We start from the raw sequence: 27,547 nt of genomic DNA, 5'->3' as shown, positions 1-27,547 counted from the left end.
AAAATTCTCAAATTTAAATATGGTTTTTCAGTTTCATATGGGGGACGTAAACCACTATCTAATCTCAATACATAGTGCCCGCAGTGTCGAGTCACCTAGACTGGTGGCCACATTGCAACATGATCGATAGCATTCGATCTGCACTAATAGGGACTAGACAAGCATGAGATTGATCACCACCCAGTGATCAATCAATTGTGATTACATCTCAGTCCTACAGGAGGTTAGTCACGGCTCGGATAGCTCAGTGGTAACGTCTCTGACTGTGGAGCTGGGTGACACGAGATCGAATCCGCCAGGGAGCACCAGTTCCCTCAAGATTACAGGTACACCTTGCTGACGAGTGCCAAGTAGCACGAAACCCGGGTCCAGGGTTTCCTGTTGACTACCTCCAACCACCATCTAAACATAACTTGCCTTTTCTAAATAGATATCTGAATCCTATTTAGCATAGTTATCTAAAGACGAATTCAAATAACTCAATCGTTGTGTTGTTGAAAGTTTGGTCAACTCCGGTCATCTGTCTCTATACAAACTTCAAAAATTATCGATAAAACCAAACGGGTTAGGAAAATCTGTAAAGAATTAGTGAATAGCTGAGGTTCTAACAATTCATCGATCTAACCTTGATGTCTGTGTTTAGATGTTATGTGTACAGTACTTCGTTCTTCCGTGGTCCCAGCGCCCAGTCGTTAGATTTCAATAATTCTGTAAGATTATCAGACATGTATATTCATCACTTCTTTACACTTATCAAGTGAGCAGTTATCTTAAGTATACCCTGCAAATTGTTACTTCCGCTTCGTCCCCCCCCTATTACCCTTCACTTATCGGGCAACTTATACACAATACATGGAGACATATAATTAAGTGGTGACTGATGTCATGTACTTCCAGCCCTTTAAATGTTGATCGAGTTCCGTCGATCAGGTTGAAATGTAGCCACTAGTCTAAAAGACAACTTTAAATTTTAGGTGGCTGAGGGTAGTCTATAAGAAACCCTGTTCGACCTGAGTTTCGTGCTAGTTGACGCATGTCGGCAAGTGGTACCTTCTATCTTGAGGGAAATTATGTGTTCTGATGGATTAAAACCTGCGTCCTCCAGCTCAACTGACTGAATTGTTACTACTGATCTGTTCAGACCGAAATTGACCTCCTAAAGGGTCTCCTGATGACTGCTTGTAAGCAACTAATATCTCGACATCATACTTGTGATTTCAAGTCACTAAGGTGAGTAACTAAATTGCACTTAAAAAACTAGACAAACATGACATTGGTCACTACTTAAAATCAATCAATGTTAATATCTCAGGATGTCAGTCGCGGCTCGAATAGCTATGCAGCAATATATTGGTCTGTAAAACTTAACGAAATAAGTTCAGATCATAAAAGGAGCATCAGTCCCCTTAAGATCGGAGGTGATCCATGCTAACTAATAAGACAAAAGCTAGGTACAGAGTTCCCTGTTGACTACCACCAACTACCTAACATCAAATGAGAATATTTTAAATTAATAATTTCTCAATTCTTTTATGATTTAACAATTTTCTGCTAAATGCTAATTAACTATAAATACCACTGTGTAACTTTAACAAATGTAATCATCGAATAGTCAGTTTTCTTCACTGAACTGCCTTTATTAAACTTGATTATGTAACAGGTATCATTCATTGTTATAAAATATATTTCATTGAATATAATAATTTTTTATGGAAAAATGATAATGACGATAATAATAACAATAAATTCAATAAACAAAGTTTTTTCTACAATATTCTTCCTATTTGGTTAACATTGGTGTTATCGTTGTCATTATCAGTGTTGTCATCTCATTGTTGTTTCAACCTTCAAAACACCTTCACTGCAACTGAGTTGATCTTACTTTGTAATTCCTTGACAAAATCACTTAATGTTGTTTCATTTTCTTCTGATAAATCCACATGAATCATATCGAATCTTTGAGGTGACTGTGGTCGAATTAAACTTCCTCCATACTACAGAAAGGTAACGAAGCAAAAGAAAGACTAAGGAGTAGTGAAAAACGTATATAATCAGAAAAACGTCCAACCGATAAATTCTGATGCTCATCCTTATACATATGGAGTAAGATTTCATGACTGAGTTTGAAACACTGGGTTAACCAGAAATCGGCTAAATGATAGATGTACACGAATGAACAAGAATTGGCTTACATTCCCTAGAAGTGAGACATTCATCAATGATGGCCCAAATTTCTTAGGGGAGTATATATAAATATGGGTATACATACATGACTATTCGGTTGTTCAATAAAATTCCTTTCTCAATGTTGGTTGCTTCACTCGACTAATCAGTTAGGCTAGTACATAGGAGGATTCCGTATCAGTCTCGACATCAGATGTCGCATGTCTCAACAAAACGTTTTGTCGTTAAGCTAAAAAACGTTACGTTGAAAGCAAATAAAATGGGATGATACTATGTGGCCTTGTGATAGCTACTCATAAGACCAAGTTATTGATACAAGCCACCAACTAAACTGATATTAGAAAACAAGACCCATAGCTATAACAATTAAATATTTGTATCTAGTAAACTTGTGCATAAAATGTTTACAAGTAAATAAAATGATTAGTTATTATAGACGATTAGACAAAATCGATTTGTAGGTCACTTATTCTTCAAAGGATAAGTGCCTAACTGTTAAGTTTAATTCTTGCCCTATTATATATTATCGTAACTTCATTAGGCTTACATACTACTGTTCATTTGATTTGAGTTTGTCTAATGTGGTAAACCAAATATTTACAATTTAAACTCTTGTGAATTTAGTACTCTTAGTTTTTGTACAGACTAGAGAATAGGACTACAACAATAGTATACATCCCAATAATAGCCATCTCAAGGGGATCGTGAGGATTTTTAATGGACAAAAATTATGTTGTTATAGAAATTATAAGAAAATTTTCTAAAATTGGTCATTAAAGTGACTAATTAATCGAGTTCTAAGATTTACTGGACGTTCTCAAAAGGATTGACTGTTTTAAACGTATATGAAACCTTTCTCAGAATCACAGAAGTTTTTAAAACATTTATTATTCTGATTTCTTAAAAAAAACTCTCCGTAGCGACTGTTTAATATTACTCTGTTATATCCCGATAAGAATAATGAATGGTAACTTTTGGGATCCATTTATAGACCAATACTATGCGTATATTCTTATCGTATAATTGCTAAATAACCAAACTATTCATACTCATATCCCTCTTATTATGAGCTTTATTTTGATCTATGCACTATTATTATACGATTTACTATTCTTGAGTTATACCCTGTCCACCAATTACTATCTCCCCTATTCACAGCCACATTTGGCTAAATCTTGTACGAATGTTATTTTCTATTTTATGGTATGCTGTGGTCTGTCTTGTTGGTATATAAACCCAGTATGTTTGAAATACATGATTCATATCACAGAGGCTGAGATTGGTGTTCTGGACTTAACTGGCTGGGCTAGGCAGGAAGCAGGGCTGATAAGTACTCTAGATTGCTCGCATGGGGTTTTGTGCATCATTGGTCCAATCGATAATTTACTGTTCTCTAATCGGCGGTATTACCACGTTATATACTAACAGGTCACACAGGCCACAAGTTATAACACTGTGACAAGTTAGGAATTATTTCTAGTTAAAATAATAACAGAAGTATACAAAAGTTACATGATACTACTTTGAACGTGACAGTCGCTTATAGAAAGGTCGACAAAAGTAATAGATCAACTGTTCTTTTCTATACGTTCTTTTCAATATTCAATTACGAGAAATGAAATGAAAATGCCATATATCAATCTATTCTAGAATGATTGCAATTTGTATAATATAATAATTAACAAACAATTTCAATAACGTATTCCATGAGAGATAAATGATGAATGTGGATCTATTTCATGTATGAGTCCTCACAGCTAAATAAACTGAAATATAAACAAAACATCCTATTCAAAAATTCTTAGTTTTCATTATTTCTTCAACTGATAATAATCTGTCATGAAAATCACCTTTAAAGTTATGTCAATGTAAAGTATCAACAGAGAATGAACTACATTCGGTTTTATTATAATGTTATTTGTTAGTGTTGGGGTTTGAGTAGGTTTGATAAAGTCATAATTATCAGAATGGGTTTTGTGGAGATTTTTAGAAATTTCACAAGTTGAAATCATGAGCCAATTGAAGCTAGACCACCATAGGAAACCTGGAAGCACTGGACGGCCGTTTCGTTCTAGTACGGGACTCCTCAGCAGTGCGCATCCACTAACCCGCCCCCCGCGGGATTCGAACCCAGGACCTATCAGTCTCGCGCCAGGCGCTTAACCAACTAGACCACTGAGCCGGCATCCGACGGTGTTAATGTCTAACTTCAACCAATCCACGAAGTTGCGCCACCGTACACCATTGTCTTCAGTGAGTTGTTATCTCACAACAGACCTGGTTGAACTCCACTGGTAACGACTTCTCACTAGAACTCATAATTTATATCAAGTACTGACCTTGATAAGACAACCACTGACAAATAAGTGGTAGTGGATAGCTGTTTCATCCTAGCCTGGGAATACCCAACCCATCCACAACCCTACCAATGATAGGACCGAGAACCTTTCGATTTTTCAGTCGCTCTATACTTCCATGAATAAGTTATCCAGTGTTTCATGATTATGAATGGTTGCCTGACTAAGATTAGTCCGTAATGTAAACTGTAAGGTTGTTGTTTCTATTCATATTTTTCTAACTATATAGACTCAAATACTTCCAAAGATTATTAAGTTATCAATCACTTAATAATCAATGGATATAAAAAAGAATTATGAGGATTGATAAAGTAATTTGAAAGAATTTATTGTAATGTAGTTTATTTCAGTTTTATAGACGTAAGATTGTCTGATTCTTAAGCTCAGATGAATAATAAAGAAAAGGTTTTATTGCTTATTTTGATATCCGTGGTTCTAAACTTGGAAATGTGAACTACTGTAATTCCCACGATGAGAGGTGAAAACTCAAAGATTGGTGCAAAGAAGATTTATTGACTTTTCAAAAACACGACGTTGTTAAACCGAAAACACACACTTGATGGCTAGTGAATTAATGTTATATAAATAAAAAGATACACAGTGTTACTGTAAAGTGCATAGGAAATTCACACAGAATAATACAAAGAGTGAAATTGTCACAGTGGGTAAAAGTTTACACCGGACATACTAAACAAAATTCTCACTTGATCGATACGAAACATATAGACCTGAAATAATGTTACACTAGAGACTACAAACTCCATATCTTACTGATTAAAATGTTACACTGAAAATAAAACGAATGTCAAACTATTACACTGTGAATTTAAACCAATGTCATAAAACTTTATAATGAGTTAGAGAAAACCCGTAAACTTGACTTCTTATCCAGGTTTACACCTTATTCACTTCAAAACAAAACACATCAAACGTTACTAAAGTGATAGGGAACTACTTGGTGACATTAAAAGAATTAAAGTCAACCTTTTTACGTATCTCAAACACAAGTGAATAAATATAGCGTTCATACAATAAATCGCATAAGTTTTAACAATGTGTGATATTATACATAGGAATCTCTGATGTGATAGTGGATACCCACTCCTGAGGTATCCTCCACTGGGACAAAGCAACTCTTGGGTTATTGCAAATTTTCGATTAAAACATAACAAGTCCTAAACTATCACAAACACCAACTATTAAAAGCAGTTTATAAAGAATGTATAAACAAAATATAACAAAGTTGTCTATGAGAAAACACATCAGTTTTATATATTCGTTGTTTTTAAATGAGTGGAAAAAATTATGAGGAAACAGGGAGAATAATTCTACCAAATGTATGTTCATATACATTTAGATGAGGATGTTGGCGAGTTCAATCACTAACTGTCGTACATAGATACAATAGTAACAAATTCAACCTTTGAAAAGGCCTTATGAATATGATTTTGAAAAACAACACAATTTTTTAAAAAAAATTATAAAGTGTAAATCAGATGGTAGATATTTCTTTTTGCCTACACTCAATCTTCTCAAAACAAAACCCATACACTTTCTAGAATCCAATTCATAGATAGAAATTTGAGTTCATATGTTTATTTAATGACTCCATGTCAGTTATATATATAATTTGAAACACTATTGAGAACCAAGACCAGTTGTTTCATCCATGGTTATAAAATCGAAACAATGTATAACCATGACACTAAGTAACAATACACTCAGGAACGTTTAACCTTGCAGCCGGGCATCAGATGATGTTTACCGTTTTGTGATTTGAAGTGTCGTTCACATCTAGGAAAAGACTGAAATTAGACATTAAGAATCTTGGATAATGGGTTACTGGCAGGAAAGTTGGGTGCTCGCTGTGAGATCTGAGAGTCCTGGGTTCAGTCTTCAGTGGGATAAACTAGTGAGAAGTCTTATATTATAATAAAACGGCTATCCAGTGCTTCCTGGTTTCTCAGTGGTTGTAGAATTAGGATCGATTAGTGCTGTGAAGTATATAATTACTCAGTATCCTCCCTCCATTTTTCTTCAATTTTCATTGCTTCTCTTAGTGATGTCAGTTTGGATCGTATGAGCCTATTGACAAAATCACTGAAGTTAACCACATTAATTGTTGGTAATATATTTTTCTAAAATACCTTTGTAAACTATATTTTTTTCATACGAATATTCGTCAAGATTAGAACGAATAGCTTGACAGTAATTGAGCACCGAGTATAGAGAAGTCATTATATGTGAAAATTATATTTGAAATATTCTCAGCGATTGAAATTTAACTAATTCCAACGTTTCGTTCAGCTAACTTGTCTGGACTTTTTTCAAACTTGTAATATTTCAAGATGTGCTTAGTGAAAAAATCCTTTCCACTTTACACAATATTCGATGCACAGAAACAAACCATAGTGAAATAGTGTTTCGTAATCAAGCTTATAGTAATACTTCAGGAGAATTACTTCTAGTAATGTTATTATTATTATTACCAAGTCACATTTCTGAATATTGTCGATAAAATGCCACTGAATAAAGAAAGCAAACTAATTTCTATGCACATATAAACATTTCGAATCTTTTTTTGACTAGATGACATTTAACACTACGAGTGTATATATATAACAATATTGTCGTACTTGTTTGTTGTCTATAAAAGTGGTAATATTTTTCACTTTTACTATGTAGTTTTCAATCATAACTATTTCAGTCTATTTAAGATAGTTGGGCTTTGACCAGCACTGAAATCCAGAAAGCACATATCATCCACTATGGAACTTCTCATATAAATGTACTTGTGCCCTAGTTTTTATGAAAACATTGGAAATTGAATCAAGTACTATTATTATTTGAACACATAAATATTGGTACAAAGGGGCACCGAATACATATGCGCAACATAAATCACTCAATTTGTGTAAGGGCTGGGATACTGCCCGGGTGCCCAGACTAAGGCAGGTGGTTTTCTTAGGGGGTCACACCCGAAGCCTTCGACCTAGAGGTCTAATCTACAAGACAGTGGAGCAACGTAAGGAGATGCAGTCCCATAGTAGCCGGTGATCAACAATAGGTTCATACACCATTTGTTCTTTCAAGATCCTGGAGTCCATGTGGACCATTGGTTTGGAATCAGGGTTTTCTAACTCCCCTAGGTGAATCCTCTGTATCCACCAACCCAGTTAAAGCGCCGTAAACAACGCCCGTGGTGCGAGAATGCAGTGAGTAGGATTTCCGTAGCAGTGGTTGTATACGCGTGGCCATGTGAAAGCATTTCAAGAGGGCGAGCCGACTCTTCCTACCCTCGGCCGTACCATGGTATTTGGGGGTAACCCAGTATTTTTGACTTTAAACACTTAGTGTGCTATCCATTGAGTTACTGAATTCAAATAGCCACTGACCTGTTCAAGGAGGATGATATTTATAAGGTTATCAGAAAGGTTTGAGTTGTTGATAATCAGGACTGAATTTTGATCCGTCTTAGTTGGTATATGTGATTCTTGTGAGGATTGCTAACTGGATTTGTTAACTCAAAGAGATAATTCGATGAGATTTGAGGTGAACGTTACTAGGTTTTAATCCCAATGTGGGCATTATTACTTTCACCTGACAAGACTCGGGTAGGATTAAATAAACCTCCTAGATTCAATCTATCTACTCTAGAAAGCTTGCTTCAGAATAGAAACATCAAAGCAGTGTGCACAAATGCAAACTAGGACTGATTAAAATACAGTCATGACAATCAAAAATAGGACAACTCAACCAATAATGATAATTCATTGCAGTTATGAACCAATCTAAGTTCGAAAATCATTGGAAACCTGGAAGCACTGGGTGGCCGTTTCATCCTTCTCAGTAATATGCATCCGCAACCCTATAGCCAGAGCAGAATGAGAAGTAAGATTCAACAACTTCCATAATCTCATACCGACAATTACCATGCTCTCACTAGTGACTGGCTTCAAGAAGAAATTTCCGGAGTGCTAATGAGAAGTTGTGACCAGTGGAGTTTAAATATAGTGGGTATAAGACAGCGATCCGCCGTGACAATCAATAGGGGTTGTGCGATATCATCATTTTATGAGAATTCGATATTTATGCAGTTGGATGCACGATCAGTGATCTAGGAGAGAGACAGAAGGCCCTAGATCCGGTTTCCTGTGTCGCGTTGGATGGTCGCCACTACAGAAGATCTATACTAGGACGAAATGGGAGCCCGATACTTCCTGGATTTTACTGGTTCTCTGACTTAGATCTGTTTCAATAAAATTCAACAATCTCCACGACTACATACTAACAATGATATCTCAGTTTGTATTTCCTTTAATTCAGTGAATTATTATTGAGACAATTACGGTTTCCTAGCACTGATATTACCTCTAAATTTGTCGTTAAATTTTTGAAAACAATTGCGTCATCATTGTTTGAGAAATTTCTGAAATATGTGATTCCGCGATCAATTCAACGATGTTACTCTTGCTGTATAGCAACTACTTTTCTTCCACAAAATTGATTGAAATAAAGGTATCTGATGTTCCAAATAAAAAATCAGGAGGCCAGTCATGGTCCGAGTAGACAATGGAATTACCTCAAACTGCAAGACCAGGTGACACATGTTCGATTCCAAAATGAAGCAACAATTCCCTAAAGATTAGAGATATATCTAGTTGATGAGTTCAAACTAGCACATAATCCAAATCCAGCATGATTGCATATCGACTATACTCGATCTCCTGATAAATAACAATTCATATTAGTTCTTAGATTTCGTTTCAAGGTCATTAAAATCCAGAATAACTAATCCAAAATTCATCCAAAATTACAGTTTTGTTTCAATCTCATATTGAGAAGCGATCTCAATAACTATAAAACCAAATCCTTTTTTATCAAACAAATTCCTTGAATTCCACAAACCTCCCTACCACATACACTTCAAATTTATCAGTTCTAAAATAAACTCCTGCTAAAAATAACAAATCAGTAAGGATATTTCCAATGTTTAATATGATTAACTAATTTTCACTATTAATTATATTTTATTATAACTGATTTTAGTTACTATACATCAACTGATATTTAATTTCAATGGTTGAGATCATAAGTCAGTTGAAGCTAGACCACCATGGAAAACCTGGAAGCACTGGACGGCCGTTCCGTTCTATTGTGAAACTCCTCAGCATTTTATTATGAATCACTAATTGGATGATTACAAGTTTACATTGAAAATTACCATCATTCTTTTCATAAACAGTTCTTTTATATTAATTAGTTATTGTATATAATTACTAATGATTACAATAGGATGTAATTGGTTAATAAACAAACAATCATTTTAAATTAATAAAATTACTTTTTATTTAGATCAATTTAATTTCAGTGATCATATCTTGTTGAGTATCAATGTTAAAATGATCTCAATCAAAAACTTAATCATCTCCACAACCCCTTATACTAGTAATTACCATGTGTTCACTAGCAACTAGCTTCGTGAGGGAATTCTCGGAGTTCTAGTGAGAAGCCGTGACCAGTGGAGCTAATCCATGTCGGGTAGAGACAGGCATCTACCTCAATACAATGGAAGATGGTCGCGCAATTTCGTGGATTGGTTGATGTTAGATACTATCACCATTGGATTTTGGCTTAGTGGTCCAGTAGGTTAAGCATTCGCTCGCGAGACCGAAGGCCCTGGGTTCGAATCCCGCGAGCGAAATCGTGGATACGCATTGCTGAGGAGTTCCACAACAGGACGAGACGGCCGTCCAGTGCTTCAAGGTTTCCAAAGGTGATCTAACATCAATCGGTTCATGATCTCAATCAAAAACTTAATAATCTACACAACCCCTATACTAGTAATTAAAATGAATAGTTTGATTTTTTGTTTTGTGATTCATGAATAATCGATATATATATATATATATATATATATATATATATATATATATATATAAAATTAATGCATACATCGACTATGCTTTAAATTAACCGCTATTTCTACCATGGATACTAGTCTTGTATTAAGACAAATGTTTCTGAAGGTCAACGATGCAATATTGATCAATAAAAGTTTCTGTAAAGAATGCGAATGAATATTGATGTAAATTAATCTTCGTCTTTTTTTTACTTAAAAGAAACATTATCAATTATTACATTTTTTCTCTCTTAATGTATGGTATATTTAATAAGCTAGTCAAATTGAATTCTTCAAGCATTTCCATAGACTTCTTATTTATTAGTTATTAAATGACAATAAATATATTATACAAAATTTTAATGTTAAATGTTCCTCTATACTCTAAGTATATTAATGGGATTCATAAACTGATATTATCGGATCACTTAAATTATTAATGATAAGGTCACTTAATTCATTACTGTGATTATCAGTGGATTTATAGGGCACGTAAATTTCCACTTTTGCAAACATTGAGAAACAGAAAAGACATAGAAGAGCAGTTACAAATAACGTCTTTATTTAGTTTCAAAACATACGTAATTGTAACCGTAAACTACAAAACTAGAACTCATTCTAAATAATAAGTCCGAGCAATTACATTATAAGAATATTTCTGATGCAAAGATGAGTGCCACTTTTCTAGCTAATTGGTTGATAACTAAAGACAGTAAAAGATATGAAAAAAAATAAATGCTAGTAAGAAGCCGTGACCAGTGGGGTCTAATCCATGTCGAGTAGAGACAGGTATCCATCTCAGATAATAGATGAAGGGTTGTGCAAGATCATGGATCGATTGAAATTAGACATTAACACCGTTGGATGCCGGCTCAGTGGTCTAGAGATTAAACTCTCGCATGTGAGGCCGATGATACTGGGTTCAAGTCCCACGTGCGGGATCGTGAATGCGCACTGATGAGGAGTCCTATACTAGAACGAAACGACTGTCCAGTGCTTTTAGGTTTTCAACGGTAGTCTAGCTTAGATCGACTCATGAATTTAACTATTAAGATATTATATCCGTTTAACATCAGACACACTTGATAAACCCCACCATCCACATCTTTTTCTAAACCATTCAATTACACATTGTATATATATATATATATATATATATATATATATATATATATATATATATGAATTGTTTTATTGTGGTTTTCAGATTAATGAATTTTAAATCAATAACTTAAAGGTTACACATATTCGACAATGAATCTGAATGTCCGATGTTCAATTATCTATGCAATGTAACGGACAAAATAACCTTTCAATCCTCCCTACTATTTTTTTGTTAATTAATCATCACTTTATATGATATAAATCACCCTGAGAAAGTCTATTCAACAATGAAAACAATATAATAGTTGAATACATGAATCCATTGAAGCTACATCACTATGAAAAACCTGGAAGCACTAGATAGTCGTTTAGAAATGAATAAACTGTACAATAAAATGTATATGAACAAATATTTACTGTGTCGATTATTATTTTGATAGTTTTATTGATTGAAGAAAAGGCATATATATGTCTCATCATTGCTTGCTTAAAGTAATCTATTCAATATTTAACTAATAAGTAATAAATACTCATAATGAAGAATGAGATAGATTGAACAATTAATAAACATATTTCTTTAGTCAGCAGTTAAAATATACCTAATAATTATAATAAATGGGAATAAATATTGTACTTCTGTTTTTGTTAACTAACTAATCAATATATTTTACTGGTGACCGGTTTATGATCCTTCACTAGGGATAAGAGGCATAAGTAAGTAATCAATATTTTAACATTCTTTTAGATTTTGATTTACTATACTAGAATAGATTTTGTTAGGGAATCAATAAGATAGGTAAGGGAACTACATTTATGGTATTTTAATTGATATATAGTTTTAAGTGGAAAACTTGGAAAGATAAGGATCATTGTTACATTTTTGATACTGTTTTCACTGAATTTTCAGTTTCTTTCTAGACAATATTATCATTGATCGAAATCATGAGTCAATCGAAGCTAGACCACCATGGAAAACCTGGGAGAACTGGACGGCCGTTTCGTCCCATTATGGACTCCTTAACAGCGCGCATCCAAGATCCCGCACCCCCTGCGAGATTTGAACCCAGGACCTATCAGTCTCGCGCCAGGCGCTTAACCAACTAGACCACTGAGCCGGCATCCGACGGTGCTAATGTCTAACTTCAACCAATCCACGAAATTGCGCCACCGTACACCATTGTCTTCAGTGAGTTGATATCTCACAACAGACTTGGTTGAACTCCATTGGTAACGGCTTCTCACTAGAACTCCAGGCCGTCCAGTGCTTCCAGGTTTTCCATGGTGGTCTAGCTTCAATTGACTGATGATTTCAATCAGTGAAATTTCTAAAATCTCCACAAAACCCCTTCTGATAATATTATCATTATCAAAAGAAATGTTAGATAGAAGTGAACTATTCAAAATTATCCATGAATAATTAACAGCTTGTGTTATGATCTACCTTAAATTTGGATGAATCTTGTCAAAACAACCTACTCAATTAATAATGAGTAATTTTATGATTCATTCAACAGATTTTCATTGAAATTTCTGCTACTATATATAACTCTAAGTTAAAGTTGATAAAGTTTGATAAATTCCAATGATTAAAACACAAATTAGAATCTTGCCTCATTTATTTCAGTATAAGAAGCTAGAAAACGAGTACACAACCTTGTACCCAAGTTAGTGAGTTACAAGATATTGAAATAAAACTATATTTTCTATAAGGAAATCTTAACTGATATTATTTACAAAACAATGCGTATTTAACGTTTGAAAAATTGTCTTCATCACTATCAGAATCTATGGTGAACAATGTTGATAACTAGATAGTATTAAACAATTATTTAGTCATTGTTTGGTAATTCACTGTAGTATATACTCATTACTCCATACAATGTAGAATTACTTATCCAAAGTCATTTACTTTCAAATCAGTGGCTTAATGATAACTAAAGGTTTTCAAATCCAATGCCTCATGAGATAATGGGTGAATACTATGGAGGTGTCCCTTACTAGGATGAAACAGATACCTTATCCAGGGTTAATTATATTTCAGTAGATTTGTAATTGACGTTAATTTATTATAATATTATACTTTAAAATAAGCGGATTGTTTTACAATGTTACCTCTTAGATAGATGGATCTAACAGTCCAACTTAAACACATAAATAATGTTGAAAACTGTTTACACTTACCGAATTGATTATTTCCATTATTATTGGAATATCGTCATCGTGTTGACATTGAATAACAACACGTCTCATTTCAATAGAAATAGTTCAGGCTAAAACCTTGATTTATTTTCTTCACTTATGTGCGAATAAAATTATCAAATGAATGATTAACCAATAAGGATAAAGATTAACATGACATGTGATTGGTTCATTTGATGGTGTCTGCTATTCAAACCTTTACGTAGGAGACAGTTCCAGAAATCAGTTTGTTTTGTGAATTACATTTAAATCAATAGGCCGATTGAAGAATACACGTCTAAATTTATGAATACAAGGCCACAGTTTTATTGAAGATGAGTTTATCAAAGCATGTAGATTTAGTTGAATTGCATTTACACATTCGTTAATGATAATTAGTAACCCAGTATTTCAACATTCTCATATTTTCTAACTGATTGCATGAACAAGAAACAGCTTAGTTTTGTGTATTGAAAGGGAACTAGTGATATTGCACATAGTGACAACTTTTTTTTCAAAAAACACTATTTACTGTGTTATATAAGAAATTAAACAAAAAAGACAGCAAAATGAAATCACAGTAACACATTATGAGGGATACGCAGAGAAAACATTTTAGAAATGATAAGTTAGTGGTTGGAGGTAGTTGATAGAAAACTCTGAACCTAGGTCTCGTTTTATTTGGTACTCGTTAGCAAGGTGTGTTATATCCTAGTCAAGATTACATTACGAGTAACGTCTGAGACTTATTAATGGAACAATATTATTTATACATTCTTATGGTATAAATATTCAGTAACTAGATTACGTATATCTATATTCCCCTTGTTATAAGCTTTATTTTGACCTATATATTATTATTGTACGATTTACTGTTCTTAAGCCATGTCCAGTTTATTGATTATTGTCTCCCACGTTCACAGTCACTTTTTGGCTTTATTGTGTACAAGGTGTACCTCTAATGTTGATGGGACTGACGCTACCCGATGAACTCAATCATGTGTTACCTAGTTTTGTAATTAGAAATGTGACCACTAGGACTGAGTCGTATTTAAAATTGGTCGATCACTCAGAAGTAAATAATATCATATCTGGCATGTCCTTCTTAGTGCTGGTGGGATTCTATCGATCAAGTTGCACCAGTTTTTAAAAAAATTACAGGTACACCTTGCTGATGAGTACTGAATAACACGACACCTAGGTCCAGATTTCCTTATCGACTACATTCAATCACCATCTTACATCTCAGCATAGTCCACACGATATCGAGTCACTTTGATTACTGCCTGTATTGAAGCTAGGTCGATAAAATTCATTTAACACTAAGAGGGGATCTACACACATGACATTGGTTGTTATTCAGTCATCAATCAATTGTAAGTAAGAAGAATATTGATAAGCTATCGTCATTTAGTGATGAGAACCAGTTAATACGAAACTCGTTTTTAGGAATTCCCGCTTATCACCTTTAGCCTCCTAAAATCAAAACATAAAACCAACTAGACCAATAACCACACCATTATTTGATCGACAAAACTAAACATATATTAAAACAACTAAACAAATATGACATGGGATATTATTCAATGATCAATGTGTTTAAATGAATATCCGAACATTCGTTCACATATACTGCTGCAATCCCTCAGAGACAACGATTATCAAACATGGAGAGCCGTTTAACACCCTCAACTCGGAGAGGCCAGGTTTCACAAGCATAGAGCAAACCTGCTCTCACAAACGCTTTGTAGATCTAACCTTCTGCACTCAGACTGACATCACGAAGGCACCAAAGGTGGTCCAGATTTGCATAAGCCGCTCTGGCTCTCACCATACGTCAATTGATCTCATTATCCACGCCACAACCAGCACCTGTGCAGCTACCTAGATACACGAACTTCCCAACTACTTCTATCTGCTCACTACCCGGGGTGAGCGCAGGATCAGGGGTCCTGTCAGTCTTGTAAAGGTACTTTGCACTTCGAAGGTGCAAAGCATATGCCATACCTATGAACATTGATCAAGTGCGGAATGTGTGGATCGAGTATTATCGCACAGTAAGACAATATCATCTGCAAGCTCAAAGTCTTTCTCTAAGCAACAGAACCACACCACCACTATCTGCATCCGTCAGAGCTGTTTCCAGAACATCATCGATGACAAAGTCGAGGAATGGTGAGATTGGGCGACCCTGCTTAACTCCATTGCTTGAAAGAAATTATGGAGAGCGGTGATTGTATGGCCTTACTCGGCCCGGGGTGTTCGCATATAGGTCTTTCAAGATGCTAGTAATCTTGTCAACTACACTCTTCTTCAATGGACAATCCCAGCGAACAGTCCTATCTAACGAACAGAAAGCGGCCCTAATGCCAAACATCATGGTTATTGACCTGTAATAAGTATGACGATGGAGGAGGGAGAAGATATGATCATTGCATCCTATCAGAACGAAAACTAGTCTCCTCCCCGAGTCAGTCTTTGCCGGGTTTTAAGCAATCTACGGAGTATGACGGAAGCCAATATTTTGGACCCGATCGGTAGTAGACTTATCCCCTGATAGTTGTTGCAGAAACAACGTGGACCCTTCTTAAAGATAGGGGCAAATATCGACCCATTCTACAATGCTAAAATACTCTTTAATTACCAGAAGTCTGGAGACGAATCTACCACTTCTTTCACTAGGTCCCCACCACCTTTAAAAAGGACCGGAGATAAGCCATCTGGGCCTGATGATTTGTGGTGTCTCAAGAGTTGGAGTTCCTTGTGGACTTCCGCCCCGTTATGTGGATCAGTCATCATCAGCCATGGAGGGCAGGACGGTTCGATCGATGTCACCAGGGTAGCAGACAAGCCGTACTGTTCCTTGTAAAACTCTGGCCATTGAACTAAGCATCTTTAGATGATATTGATTGATATTCCATTAGCTTCACGGATTGTTTCTTATACCAGACTTTTCGTTGTCAGTGACTCGAATGAGTTGAGCCTCTGACAGTTACCAGAATCAGCTGATGCTCCCAACTCCTTAGCGCGTTCTGACTATCAGGCTTCCCGGTCAACTACGCAACGAAATTGAAATTAAAAGTCGGTTATGTGCAGAGTTGAACCTGAAACATGCTTCGACTCATTTCCACACCACATTAGTACAGGGGGATAGAAGTATCTAGATAAGTCCCAGAGCAGTAGTAACAACAGTATCAGCAATAATAGGAAACATCGTGTAGAAAGAAAAAAAGTAAGGTTTTGAGACTAAGGGACTAAGAGAAGGCAATGAATTCATGCACTTGTGGAGGATTCTGAACCATGTCACCCAAAGTCTTTAACCACTGGTTACGACAATCACGTGAACCCCAAATAGGTAAACTACAGTTATTAACATGGCTCAAACCAAATGCTAATGACTTCATAGACTGATGTCATATTTTGGGTTGACTGCCTCTAGATTTCTTCCAACCCACTTCTGTACTAGCAAGTATTGGTTGTCAAGGTGGGCGGTAGTTGTGAAAACGTAACATACCCCAACCACTTTAGTTTATGAAGATTCACTACCATGCCGACTAATTTTCCATCTTGATTAAAAGTAGGAAGTATGTCAGTTAGCTACAACATAGGACCAGGTACATATATACATCGGTCCAAGTTGCCACACTTCATTAGCACAAAATGAACACCAAGTTCATAGTAGTTACTTCAATGGTAAGAAAGACTGTGTGTAAAGATACAATACAGGAAGAAAGAATTAGTTCGTGGAAATAAAGGTATAAACCAGTTTTAATCTCACTACAGATCTACTGGTTGTTATGAGAGATGACTGAAACTAGTGATTTGATGATACACACAGTGTGGTTTGTGATCAATGATAGTCTCTCTTTAATTGTCACCTGATAACATAGTTATCATTATCATAATCGAAGTATAACCTGGCAAAAACGTATGCATTGCCCCAACTTACCATACACACTAGCACAATAGATTGAATGTAAAAGGATGAACAGGAAGAGGGGAGGGATAATGTAGTAACAATAATAATCAGAAAGACGGGATTGATAACATGGTTTGGGAAGATAAAATGGGAAGGTATATATGAAAGAATATTGGAATTCAGGATCTAGAATAAGACAAAGAATGACTGCACGTGCTTCACTGAAACCCACTCCAAGCCATGTCACCTAACGCCTCTAATCACCAATTGCGGTTCGTTAGCATCCACTAAACATGGTTCGGATTAATAGTCAATGACTTCAGGGACTGATGCCATATGTCCATCTCGCCACCCCTAGCTTCCTTCCAACTTACTCCCATACAAACCTAACAAAGCCCGAAACAACATAATACACATAAAGTGAGACATGATTATTTTTTAAGAGTACCTAGTAACGTTTGAAATACACAGAAAAAATTTCGGGTAAACACACGTTCACAATGATTATCAAAAAAATCTAAATCGAAGTGACTAATTTGCTAACAAAACAGATTCTTTGGAAAAAACGGGAGCTTTCTTTATAATTACAAGTGTGTGTAAAACAACTGCAAAAAATTACTGGTGTTTTCTAAATTGATTTTTCATAAATACTCATGAATGGAGCAATAAATACTTGGAAGAACACGTGTCCGACTTCATCTTGAATGTTATTGTCTATAGTAGTATTAGTAGAACAGCATTTCTGACTAGGAATATACGGCAGTTCATAAGTAACAGTAACGCCATTGAATTGTACATCATTTTCGTGACTAGATGCACCGTTATCTTTACTTAGCATTGTAGTAGCAGATGGGCCTGTTGAAGAACTACCACTACTGCTACACGTAGTTAAAATACGTAATGATAGTTTCTAGGACAAGAAATAAAACAAATACTTCACGTTATGAAAATAATACACTGTTCAATGTAATAATATACAAATAGTTAAGTAGTTTAATTCATCTCGTCGTATTAATGTGGTACGACAAGTTGGAACACGGTACATTTGTACCAAGCTCTACGTTGATGACTGACTGGAAATTTAGAACAGTGTAATTCACCACACTTTCATCAGACGATAACTGATCGCCTTATACAGGTGACCGAGTCTTCTCATTCCAGCATGACAGAAAAGACCTACGTTAGTCTTCAGTACAAGTTTCTTTATGATGAAGAAGCAATCTGCACGGTGTGAACAAAAGTATTGAGATAAATTTAAGAACTGGCTGGAAAGTCATTCATAACGATAAAATTTCATAAACAGATAACTCTATTTCTATGATTATGTTATGCTCATTAATCATCTGTGGTATTTATATACTGGATATTTCTGTTTTATCGTAATTTATATTTGTATTCAACATATACATTCCATAATGAAATAGAGAAATGATAAATAATTCATTTACACCAGGAATATCTTAGTCATATTCAAATCCTACCTAACCTACTTTAATCTGTATAGACAATTATCCATGTTTCAATAACATTTCTAATTCATAGTACACTATATGACCCTGTATGAAAGCTGTATGGATTCTGTCATAATAACTGTTTATTTCACATCAAGAAATCTTTAACTTACACGACATATTTCGATTTGTAAAGGATTAAGAAATTTATCAGTCCATGTAAGTGAAATTTCATTTAACTTCTAATGAAAAGAAAGAAATATTTACGTAATCTTTATGTTAATGAATTGTAATGGATACTTGATACGGCTAGTGAAAGGAATGATTGGTGTTTGCTGAGAAAAAAAGATAGAACTTTTCAAACTAGAACAGTATAAATAATACACGTTTACCAAATCATTTCGGGAGCTAATTTAAGATCAAATTAATTATCAGACTAGTGTATGATGCACAGAACTCTCAAATGCAATGTTAACGGTTCTGATTATAACTCTTAAGGAACAGGAATCGGATTTTTTGACAGCTTCCGAATATGTAAGTAATGTTTTGAGAACACCAGTAACTTCATTTGCAGTTTTGTTGTAAATGTGTTCACAAAAATGAATTGAGATAGAGCACAATACACTACAGCATGGGTGCCACGAACAGATTAATTTAGAAAATAACACTAGAGATGGTTTTCACTGCTAGCTAAAATCCATTTACTTAAAATAAGCTGTAATACAGTGTCTACATCAAGACGATCCGCGCAGAATGCATATATATATTAATAAGGACTGATAAACTGTCACTTCTCAATATCAACAACAAGATAACTCAAACTAATACTAATAATGATACAAATATCGTACAAGTTAGTACCTACTTAGACTCAATAGCTCAGTGGATGATGCATTGGACATTAGAGGTGAAAGACACTACGATGTGATAGGTACATCCATGTGACAAGTCCTAGACAAGGCAAAAAGCGGGTCTTGTATTTCTCTGCCAGCCGTATTTTATCTATCCCAAAGGTTTATTATGTACACAAGATTTTTATCTAACAATATAATGAAAGGAAATGATAGTGGCTATGTTATTTAGCACAAATATATAACCAATTGCTTTTGTATTTCCATATGTCACAGTTTTTCTGTTTAAAAATCCCTTGATATCATAAATAAGTAGGAACTATCGTAATTTATTTCTATGTATTAAATACCAATTATATTCAAATACAAATGAGCTTGTGACAGAACCCAAATATAATGCAGTACCACGATATGCTAGAGAACTGTTTGCAAATGGTAAAACCATAAGTCTTACATACTTTAATCCGAAAAACTCTTTTATGAAAGTCTTCTCATATCGTTTAAATTTCAGCACGATGTGTGGGTGATTTTAATTTATTGTAAACACCTAATGGAGATTACTGGTCAAAAATAATTGAGTAAGGGCAGAAAAATCCTCTAAATCCACCTATAGATAACATATCAACCTCATGCATTTCATGAGATATGCCCTACATGATGCGAGCGAGTCTTTTTAACATAGTCATACTTAGCACTTGTCTAATGTGACTATCTGATAATCAAATATGTATGTTATTAAAGCTGACCATTAGATGTATTTTATCTATTTATTTATTTATACACACAAACATTTGTACAAGGAGGGCTGGGATACTGCCCGGGTGCCCAAATCGAAGTACGTGGTTTTCTTAACAGGCCACTGCTCGAGACTTTGACCTAGAGGTCTAGTCCATAAGGCAGTGGGGCAACTTAAGGAGATGCAGTCCCATAGTAACCTGTGACCAACAATAGGTTCATACACCATTTGTTTCCTCAGGACCTTGGAACTCATGTGCACCATTGGTTTGCGATCAGGGTTTTTCAACTCCCCTAGGTGGATCTTCAGTGTCCACTAACCCGCTTAAAGCGCCGGACATTCGCTTTTCGTCCTCTCAATTTAGTAAACAACACCCACGTCGCGAGAAGTGGATAGCACTTCCCTAGTAATGGCTGTATACGCGTGGTCATATGAGAGCATTTCGACTCTCCCCACCCTTGGCCGTACCAGGGCATTTGGGGGTGAAATTCTCAGCTGTGTTGCCCCCGTAAAGTACATCCTCATAACTAGATAATTATCCTACTACTACACTTATTAATGAATGTTAATCACACCAGGTGTACTGATATAAAAATTGGCGTTCATATTTTTGCTCGCAAGGTACAGGCGCAGTATCTTTGTTTAAAAACATTTTAATGATCACTGTAGACAAACCCTAGTAGGGTATGTTTTTACTTATCAAGCGAAGACTCAACATTTTTCCACAAATCACCAACAAACACTTACTGAATTAGTATTAACAAGTTCAGCATACAATAATGCTACCTTAGAAAACCATGCAGGACAATACATTGTCCTAGTCTCTATCTGAATTTGATCCCAAGCAACTGATAAGTCGATCCATAATTGAGAGTGTTTAAATAGATTTTCATGAATAAATATTGATGAATCGTCAACAAATGATGGGGGAAGTGCCAATAGAAGACGCTGGAGTAAATTAATTCGATCTGTGTGTAAAATAAGAGGGAAAGCCAAACACAAAGTAAACAGAATTCATACTCCATACTGACACCTAAACTGTGAATATTTAGTAGTCATCGAAACACAGCTTTAAAGGGGAAATATGTAAAGATAACTATGTCGCATTAAAGAAGCGGAGCAAGTGGACTAATCTCCTAATATTTATTCATTGTTATATTTATGAGAGTTAGGATAATGGTACTTTCTGAACTGGTGAACTGGAGGTCTAATCCGCAAAGCAGTGAAGCAACATCAGGAAATGCAACCTTATGGTATTCAGTGGTCAAAGATATGTTCATACGCTAATCAACCCCTTAGGGTATGGAAGTCCATGTGCACCACTGATTTGGTGTCAGTGGTTTCCAACTCTCTTAGGTGGGTCCTCCATATCTACCGATTGCGCTACCCCCATTTATTTAGTTGTTTTTGGATTATACTTACCCTCACCTCTCCACAATTTTACTTTTTTATTCGTGTAGTCCATGTTCATTTTAGTCCCTATTTGGAATGGTATTTGCGTCCACACAAATAAATAAATACTAAATAAGCTAAAGTGTAAGTTTATAACTTGATGGGTTCATTGTTCACTGAAGGCTACTTGCTTGAATAATGGCGACCGTATCAGAGCTTACGACAAGTTATGCTGTGAGATGTCTCACGTAAAATAAATTTTTCTAAGTATTCCCAGTCTCAATCTTTACTTAACTATACCACAGATACGTTCATAAATATCACACATTTTATGCCCAACCTTTGTGAAATCGATCTAGCTAGAGGTTCTTTTATCGTACAAAGATATAATTTTGTTAGGGTGAAAGCTAATAAACTCGTCCGCCGTACATCTTTAGAGGGTGCGAGAATACTTGAAACGTGCTTCTATCTTTTTAACTGAGGAATGTCAATATCTAATTTGACATCACAGAGTGAATTATTTGAGTGATTTGAATGCTTCACTAACCTGAATAGATTGGCGGTCGATTTAGCAACTTAAAAAGTACGGAAGATGGTTACGAATCGACAAACACACTTTTTCTTAGCTTTCTACAACCGTTAACAACATCAATTCCTGATTTACGTGAGGATTATTTCTGAAAGCATACATACGAAGAGCGATTATTTGAGTCGACTTACAATCGTATTAGGCGACACACTGTACCTTTATGTCTTACAGAAAGTTTCCTTTGACAGGCTAAATGAGGATTTGTTGTAAAACAGATATCCCACCCTTATTAAAATTTATATCTAGTAGAAAAGACTACAGGCGTAAAATAAGGGACAGATGTTGTAAAACTAATTAACCCCGAATTTGTTTGGAAACATAGGCACTGAATAAGATTGAGGTATAGCAACCCTGACCTACAACCTCATAGTACAACCTCCATAAACTAGAAACTATCAAGTTCACAGACTAAGATAAAAATTATTTTAACAAACATGATACCTTGCGTTGTTTCGTTTATTGAACAAGTAAAATGAAGCATCAAGTGTCCAATATAATCCTCATAGCTTACTGATAATTGGCTCTTTCTAATAATATAGATTATTATAGAGAATTACGTGCTGTTGGAGATAAGGAAGCAATTCACATCGTTTGTTCAGTTTCAAACAGCACCTAACAATAGCATCAGCAGTAATTCTCTTAAGAAGCCCATTGTAATTATGAACACGGTCTACGTATTAAAAATAAAATATAATTCGTTAACGAATTAAACAAACCCCACAGTTGAAGCAAACACTGCAGACAATCGTCGTACTTCTTCGATAAATAAAGCCAATCGCTTGAAGACTTTAAACACTCCTCATCGCTGCCTGATAAAAATTCCTGCGAAAGGTGAATTAATTCACAGTATATTGCGATAACCAACTAGATTTCCCACTTCATTTGGATGAAAGACAGATAAAAAACCTTCTTTGCACTCATTGGACTCGAATAAGCCATCATCAAATGTCAAAAAATCATCCATCAGATGATGCTAATTTTAATTCAAATTCCTCACAATGGTTTATAAGCCTCATTTGGTCCTTGTCATCGGGTGAACACTCTCAAGGTCAGTCTAGTGTCGCTCAAAGGTCGTCAGTTTCAGTTTCAGTTTGGGAAGGACAGGAGGCTCGATGGCCTATGTTAGTCCTGGCAATGGTGGTCTCTCAGTTGATCCAACTTTCTTTTGAAAGAGTCGACGGGTGGAGCCTCAACCACGTGCTGAGGTAGTGAATTCCACTCGTTGATGATTCGTTGGGAAAGTCGATAGTCAGCTGACAAGTAATTTGTTCTCGGCTTGTGAACTTTTTTGGAGTGTCCTCGTAAATTCTCTGTTTTGGAAGACAAGAAAAATGAGGGCATGTTAGGTGCAAATTTATCACTAAGCAATTTGTAGACTGTAATCAAGTCGCCTCTAGTTCTGCGATATGACAACGGGAAAAGGTTCAGCTTGGCCAGTCGAGATTCATACGGAAGCTTCGCTATTCCGGGAACCAGCTTAGTGGCCGTTCTCTGAACCTTTTCCAGAAGCTCACTGTCTTTTTTTAAGCAGGGGCTAGCCGCTTGTATGCAGTACTCAAGTTTAGGACGTACGAACACTGTATATAAGGTCAAAAACGTCTTAGCGTCGACATGACTAAAAGCCCTACGTATTGACCATAACGTTCTAAAACCTTTGGCGGCTATTGCACGGCAGTGTGCAGTAGTCTTCAAGTCTTGACTGACGATAACTCCTAAGTCATTATATGTCTGGACGACAGGTAGATCAGTGTTATTCATCGTGTATGCATCTGTACCTTGATGACCAGTGTGCATCACAACACACTTGGAAGTATTTATCGGCAACTGCCAGGCTTCAGACCATTCAGATAATCTCTTCAGGTCATTTTGAAGTTCTAAGCTATCACTCTTACATCGTATCGTTTTCCATATCTTGACATCGTCAGCATATAGCAAGACCGATGATGATAGGAGACAAGGAAGGTCATTTACATACAAGAGGAATAGCACTGGCCCCTAAACTGTACCCTGGGGCACTCCACTAAGCACAGTTTCCCAGCTAGATAACTTTGAGTTCACCCTTACTCTTTGTTGCCGCCCAACTAAGAAGTCTTTTATCCACATCAATAAATTGCCTCCAATCCCGACTTTTCTTAACTTATATAACAGCCGGTTGTGCGGAACTTTGTGAAAAGCTTTACTGAAATCAATGAAGGCTACGTCTACAGGTAGCTTTTGGTCCTTAAGAGCGCACCAGCTTTCACGAGCCACTAATAAGTTAGTGAGACAAGAATAACCTATTCTGAAACCGTGCTGCTTCTCCGAGAGGATCCGGTTTTTATCGAGATACTTAAACAGCTCCTTCCGAATAATCTTTTCTAAGATTTTAACAACCACACTAGTTAGGCTAACGGGGCGGTAGTTCTCAGGTTTGTGTTTCGTGCCTGTTTTGAAGACAGGACTTACTATGGCGTTTTTCCAATCTTTCGGTAAGCGACCCTGCGTAACGGATAGGTTAAAGCATGTACTTAAAGGGCTTGCAACGAAGTTAGATAATTCTTTCAGTAGCCTAGGATGTAATTCATCGGCCCCCGTGGATTTACCTATGTCAAGCTTATTTAGCAGACCAAAGACATCGAGTTCTTTAATGGTCACGCTATCCAGTGTATGTATGGGGGGATCTGTATACGCTGACGAGAAGGGCGCTTCTATGGTATACACGTTGCTAAAGTAGTTTGAGAACGCTTGAGCCTTACCAAAGTCGTCCTCCACTGATGATGAAGCAGTACTGTCTCCCCATAGAGCAGGAATATTTCCTTTTCTCCTTGTCCTTTGGTTTATATAGGAATACAAGCGTTTAGGACATTCTACGGATTCCTTAACAAGTTTTTCTTCGTACAATTTTCTAGACTTACGGAGGGTCGAGGCACAAGTGTTCCGAGCCTTTCGATACTGAGATATTGACTCATCAGTCCCCAGTAACCTAAATCTATCCCACATTTTCCTTTTCTTACGGAGAAGGATACGGACCTCCCTACTGAACCATGGTGGCGAGTTTTTCGGCCCCTTTGGTATAGTCCAAGGGATGTGAGGTGTGGTAACTTTTAAGTATGAATTTCGAAATGCATCCCAAGCCGTTTCAATGGAGGACTCTGGGTCTATTGTCCAATCTATTAACGATGCTGAGTGCATGATGTCTGGTATGTTTGCTTTCCAGACGTTGGGTCTGGACTGGACTGACGCGTCCTCATGACTGGCAGTTATATGGAGGTCGAAAGTTAAAACTGCGTGGTCACTTTTACCTAGGGGTGGCATATGATGGAGGTTCACAACATCATCCTCATAGTGACTCAGTATAAGATCTAATAAGGATGATTCAGTGTCCGGATCGTACCTTGTCGCTTCTTTCACATGTTGCACTAGAGCACATGTGATAACCGCATCAACTAGTTCCTGCTCGAAAGAATTCTCCGACGATTTAGTTCGCAGATTTTCCCAGTCTACCGTAGGTGCATTAAAGTCCCCTAGGATTAGACATCGACCACTTTGGGACCAAGTATTGAGACTGCTTAACAGGATCTCATTTGCCTCACAGCTTGGACTGCGATAGACCAAACCAATCAGCAGCTCTTGTCCCTTGCATTTTAAGCGAAGACTAACTAATTCACACGTCCCACTCTCATGGGATATACTATCGATAATGGCAAATGGGATAGCATTCATAATGAATAGAGCTACTCCCCCTCCTTTGCGTTTTTGTGTTCTGTCGGCCCTTACTAACGTAAAGCCCTCGAAATCAAGTTCTATACTATCTATAAATTATCCATAAATTATAGTCTATATCAAATTTTCCAAGTAAGTGCTACAATACTTGGTTATTTTTTCGCTTGGAAACCTAGATGTATTCTAAAAACACCCGAATACGCCGATCTGACAGGTCTGATGTTCATTACGGCCTTAAAGCCTTCAATCCCGTGTAACTAAATGAACAAAGAAGCTTAGAGGCCTCTTAGTACATATCCATTGAGTCATATATTGAGAAATTGGATCCAGCTCTATGAGTATGAAAGAAACCTTGACTGTGTCAGTTTGAATAGTGACAATGATGATAATCAATTCTGATACATAAAGAAATAGTCAACCACTAGACAAGATTTATACATTAAATCAAACCACATTCTATTGATGACCAGATGAAAACCACCAAAACGTATAGCTGACGAAAGGTGGACTGCGAATACTACTTCCTCCACTTTACAAGGACTAACAACCTACGGTTACTCCATCGGCTCGGAACAGAGTTGGTTGCAGATTCCTGGTTGGTGGTCTGTGGGCCAATGAAACGTCATTGAGTCCTACCAAAATCATCCTGCAGTTAGGTCACTGAATGTCGAGCAGTCCATTGATGCCCGACCAACTCCCATCAGTTAACTGCACGACATGAACTCGCCCATGTGGTGATGGCCGGTGGTATCGGAACGAGCTTAAAGACAGATATTCAATGTTCCGCCTCTGAACTTGTATACGGCACGAAATTGCGTCTGCCTGGGGAATCTTTCATACCACGGGGCAGTAACGATTTCAGTAAATCAGACCACGTCCAACGATTGTCTGAATTTTCGCGAACACTGAATACGGTGTCACCTTGAGCACAGCATCGACAGGTCGCTCTCCCTGGAGAGTTGTCTACCCGTCCACATGTTTTCATTCGAGTAGATTCGGTACGCAAACCTCTGCAGCAGCCTTACGAAGGACCTTTTCACGTGATTTCCGGTTACGAAAAGACCTTCAAGGGTGATCGACCTGGCTGTGTCGTGTTAGTCAGCATTGATCGTCTCGTACCCGCACACGTCGATGACAGTCCCCTACCTGATAACTTGAGACCCGGTGCTAGACCCATCAAGC

The 27,547-nt window shown here is 36.4% G+C and overlaps 1 protein-coding gene across 1 annotated transcript; it reads right to left on the bottom strand.

The window, feature by feature from the left end:
* Window positions 1–415: 415 nt before the first annotated feature.
* Window positions 416–23,739, bottom strand: MS3_00008541 (uncharacterized protein). Its single transcript, XM_051216872.1, has 8 exons — window positions 23,529–23,739; window positions 23,380–23,485; window positions 23,221–23,333; window positions 23,105–23,186; window positions 21,430–21,650; window positions 19,269–19,337; window positions 13,729–18,554; window positions 416–1,994 (listed from the first exon to the last, which is right to left on the bottom strand). The coding sequence occupies exons 1-7, from the start codon at window positions 23,625–23,627 to the stop codon at window positions 18,273–18,275; spliced, it is 972 nt and encodes a 323-aa protein (XP_051065498.1). The 5' UTR covers window positions 23,628–23,739; the 3' UTR covers window positions 416–1,994; window positions 13,729–18,272.
* Between the last annotated feature and the right edge of the window lie 3,808 nt (window positions 23,740–27,547).

Source organism: Schistosoma haematobium, chromosome 6, assembly GCF_000699445.3.
Source record: "Schistosoma haematobium chromosome 6, whole genome shotgun sequence".
Lineage (NCBI taxonomy): Eukaryota > Metazoa > Platyhelminthes > Trematoda > Strigeidida > Schistosomatidae > Schistosoma > Schistosoma haematobium.
Note: the sequence above shows the minus strand (reverse complement) of the source record. Positions and strands in the feature narration are given on the sequence as shown.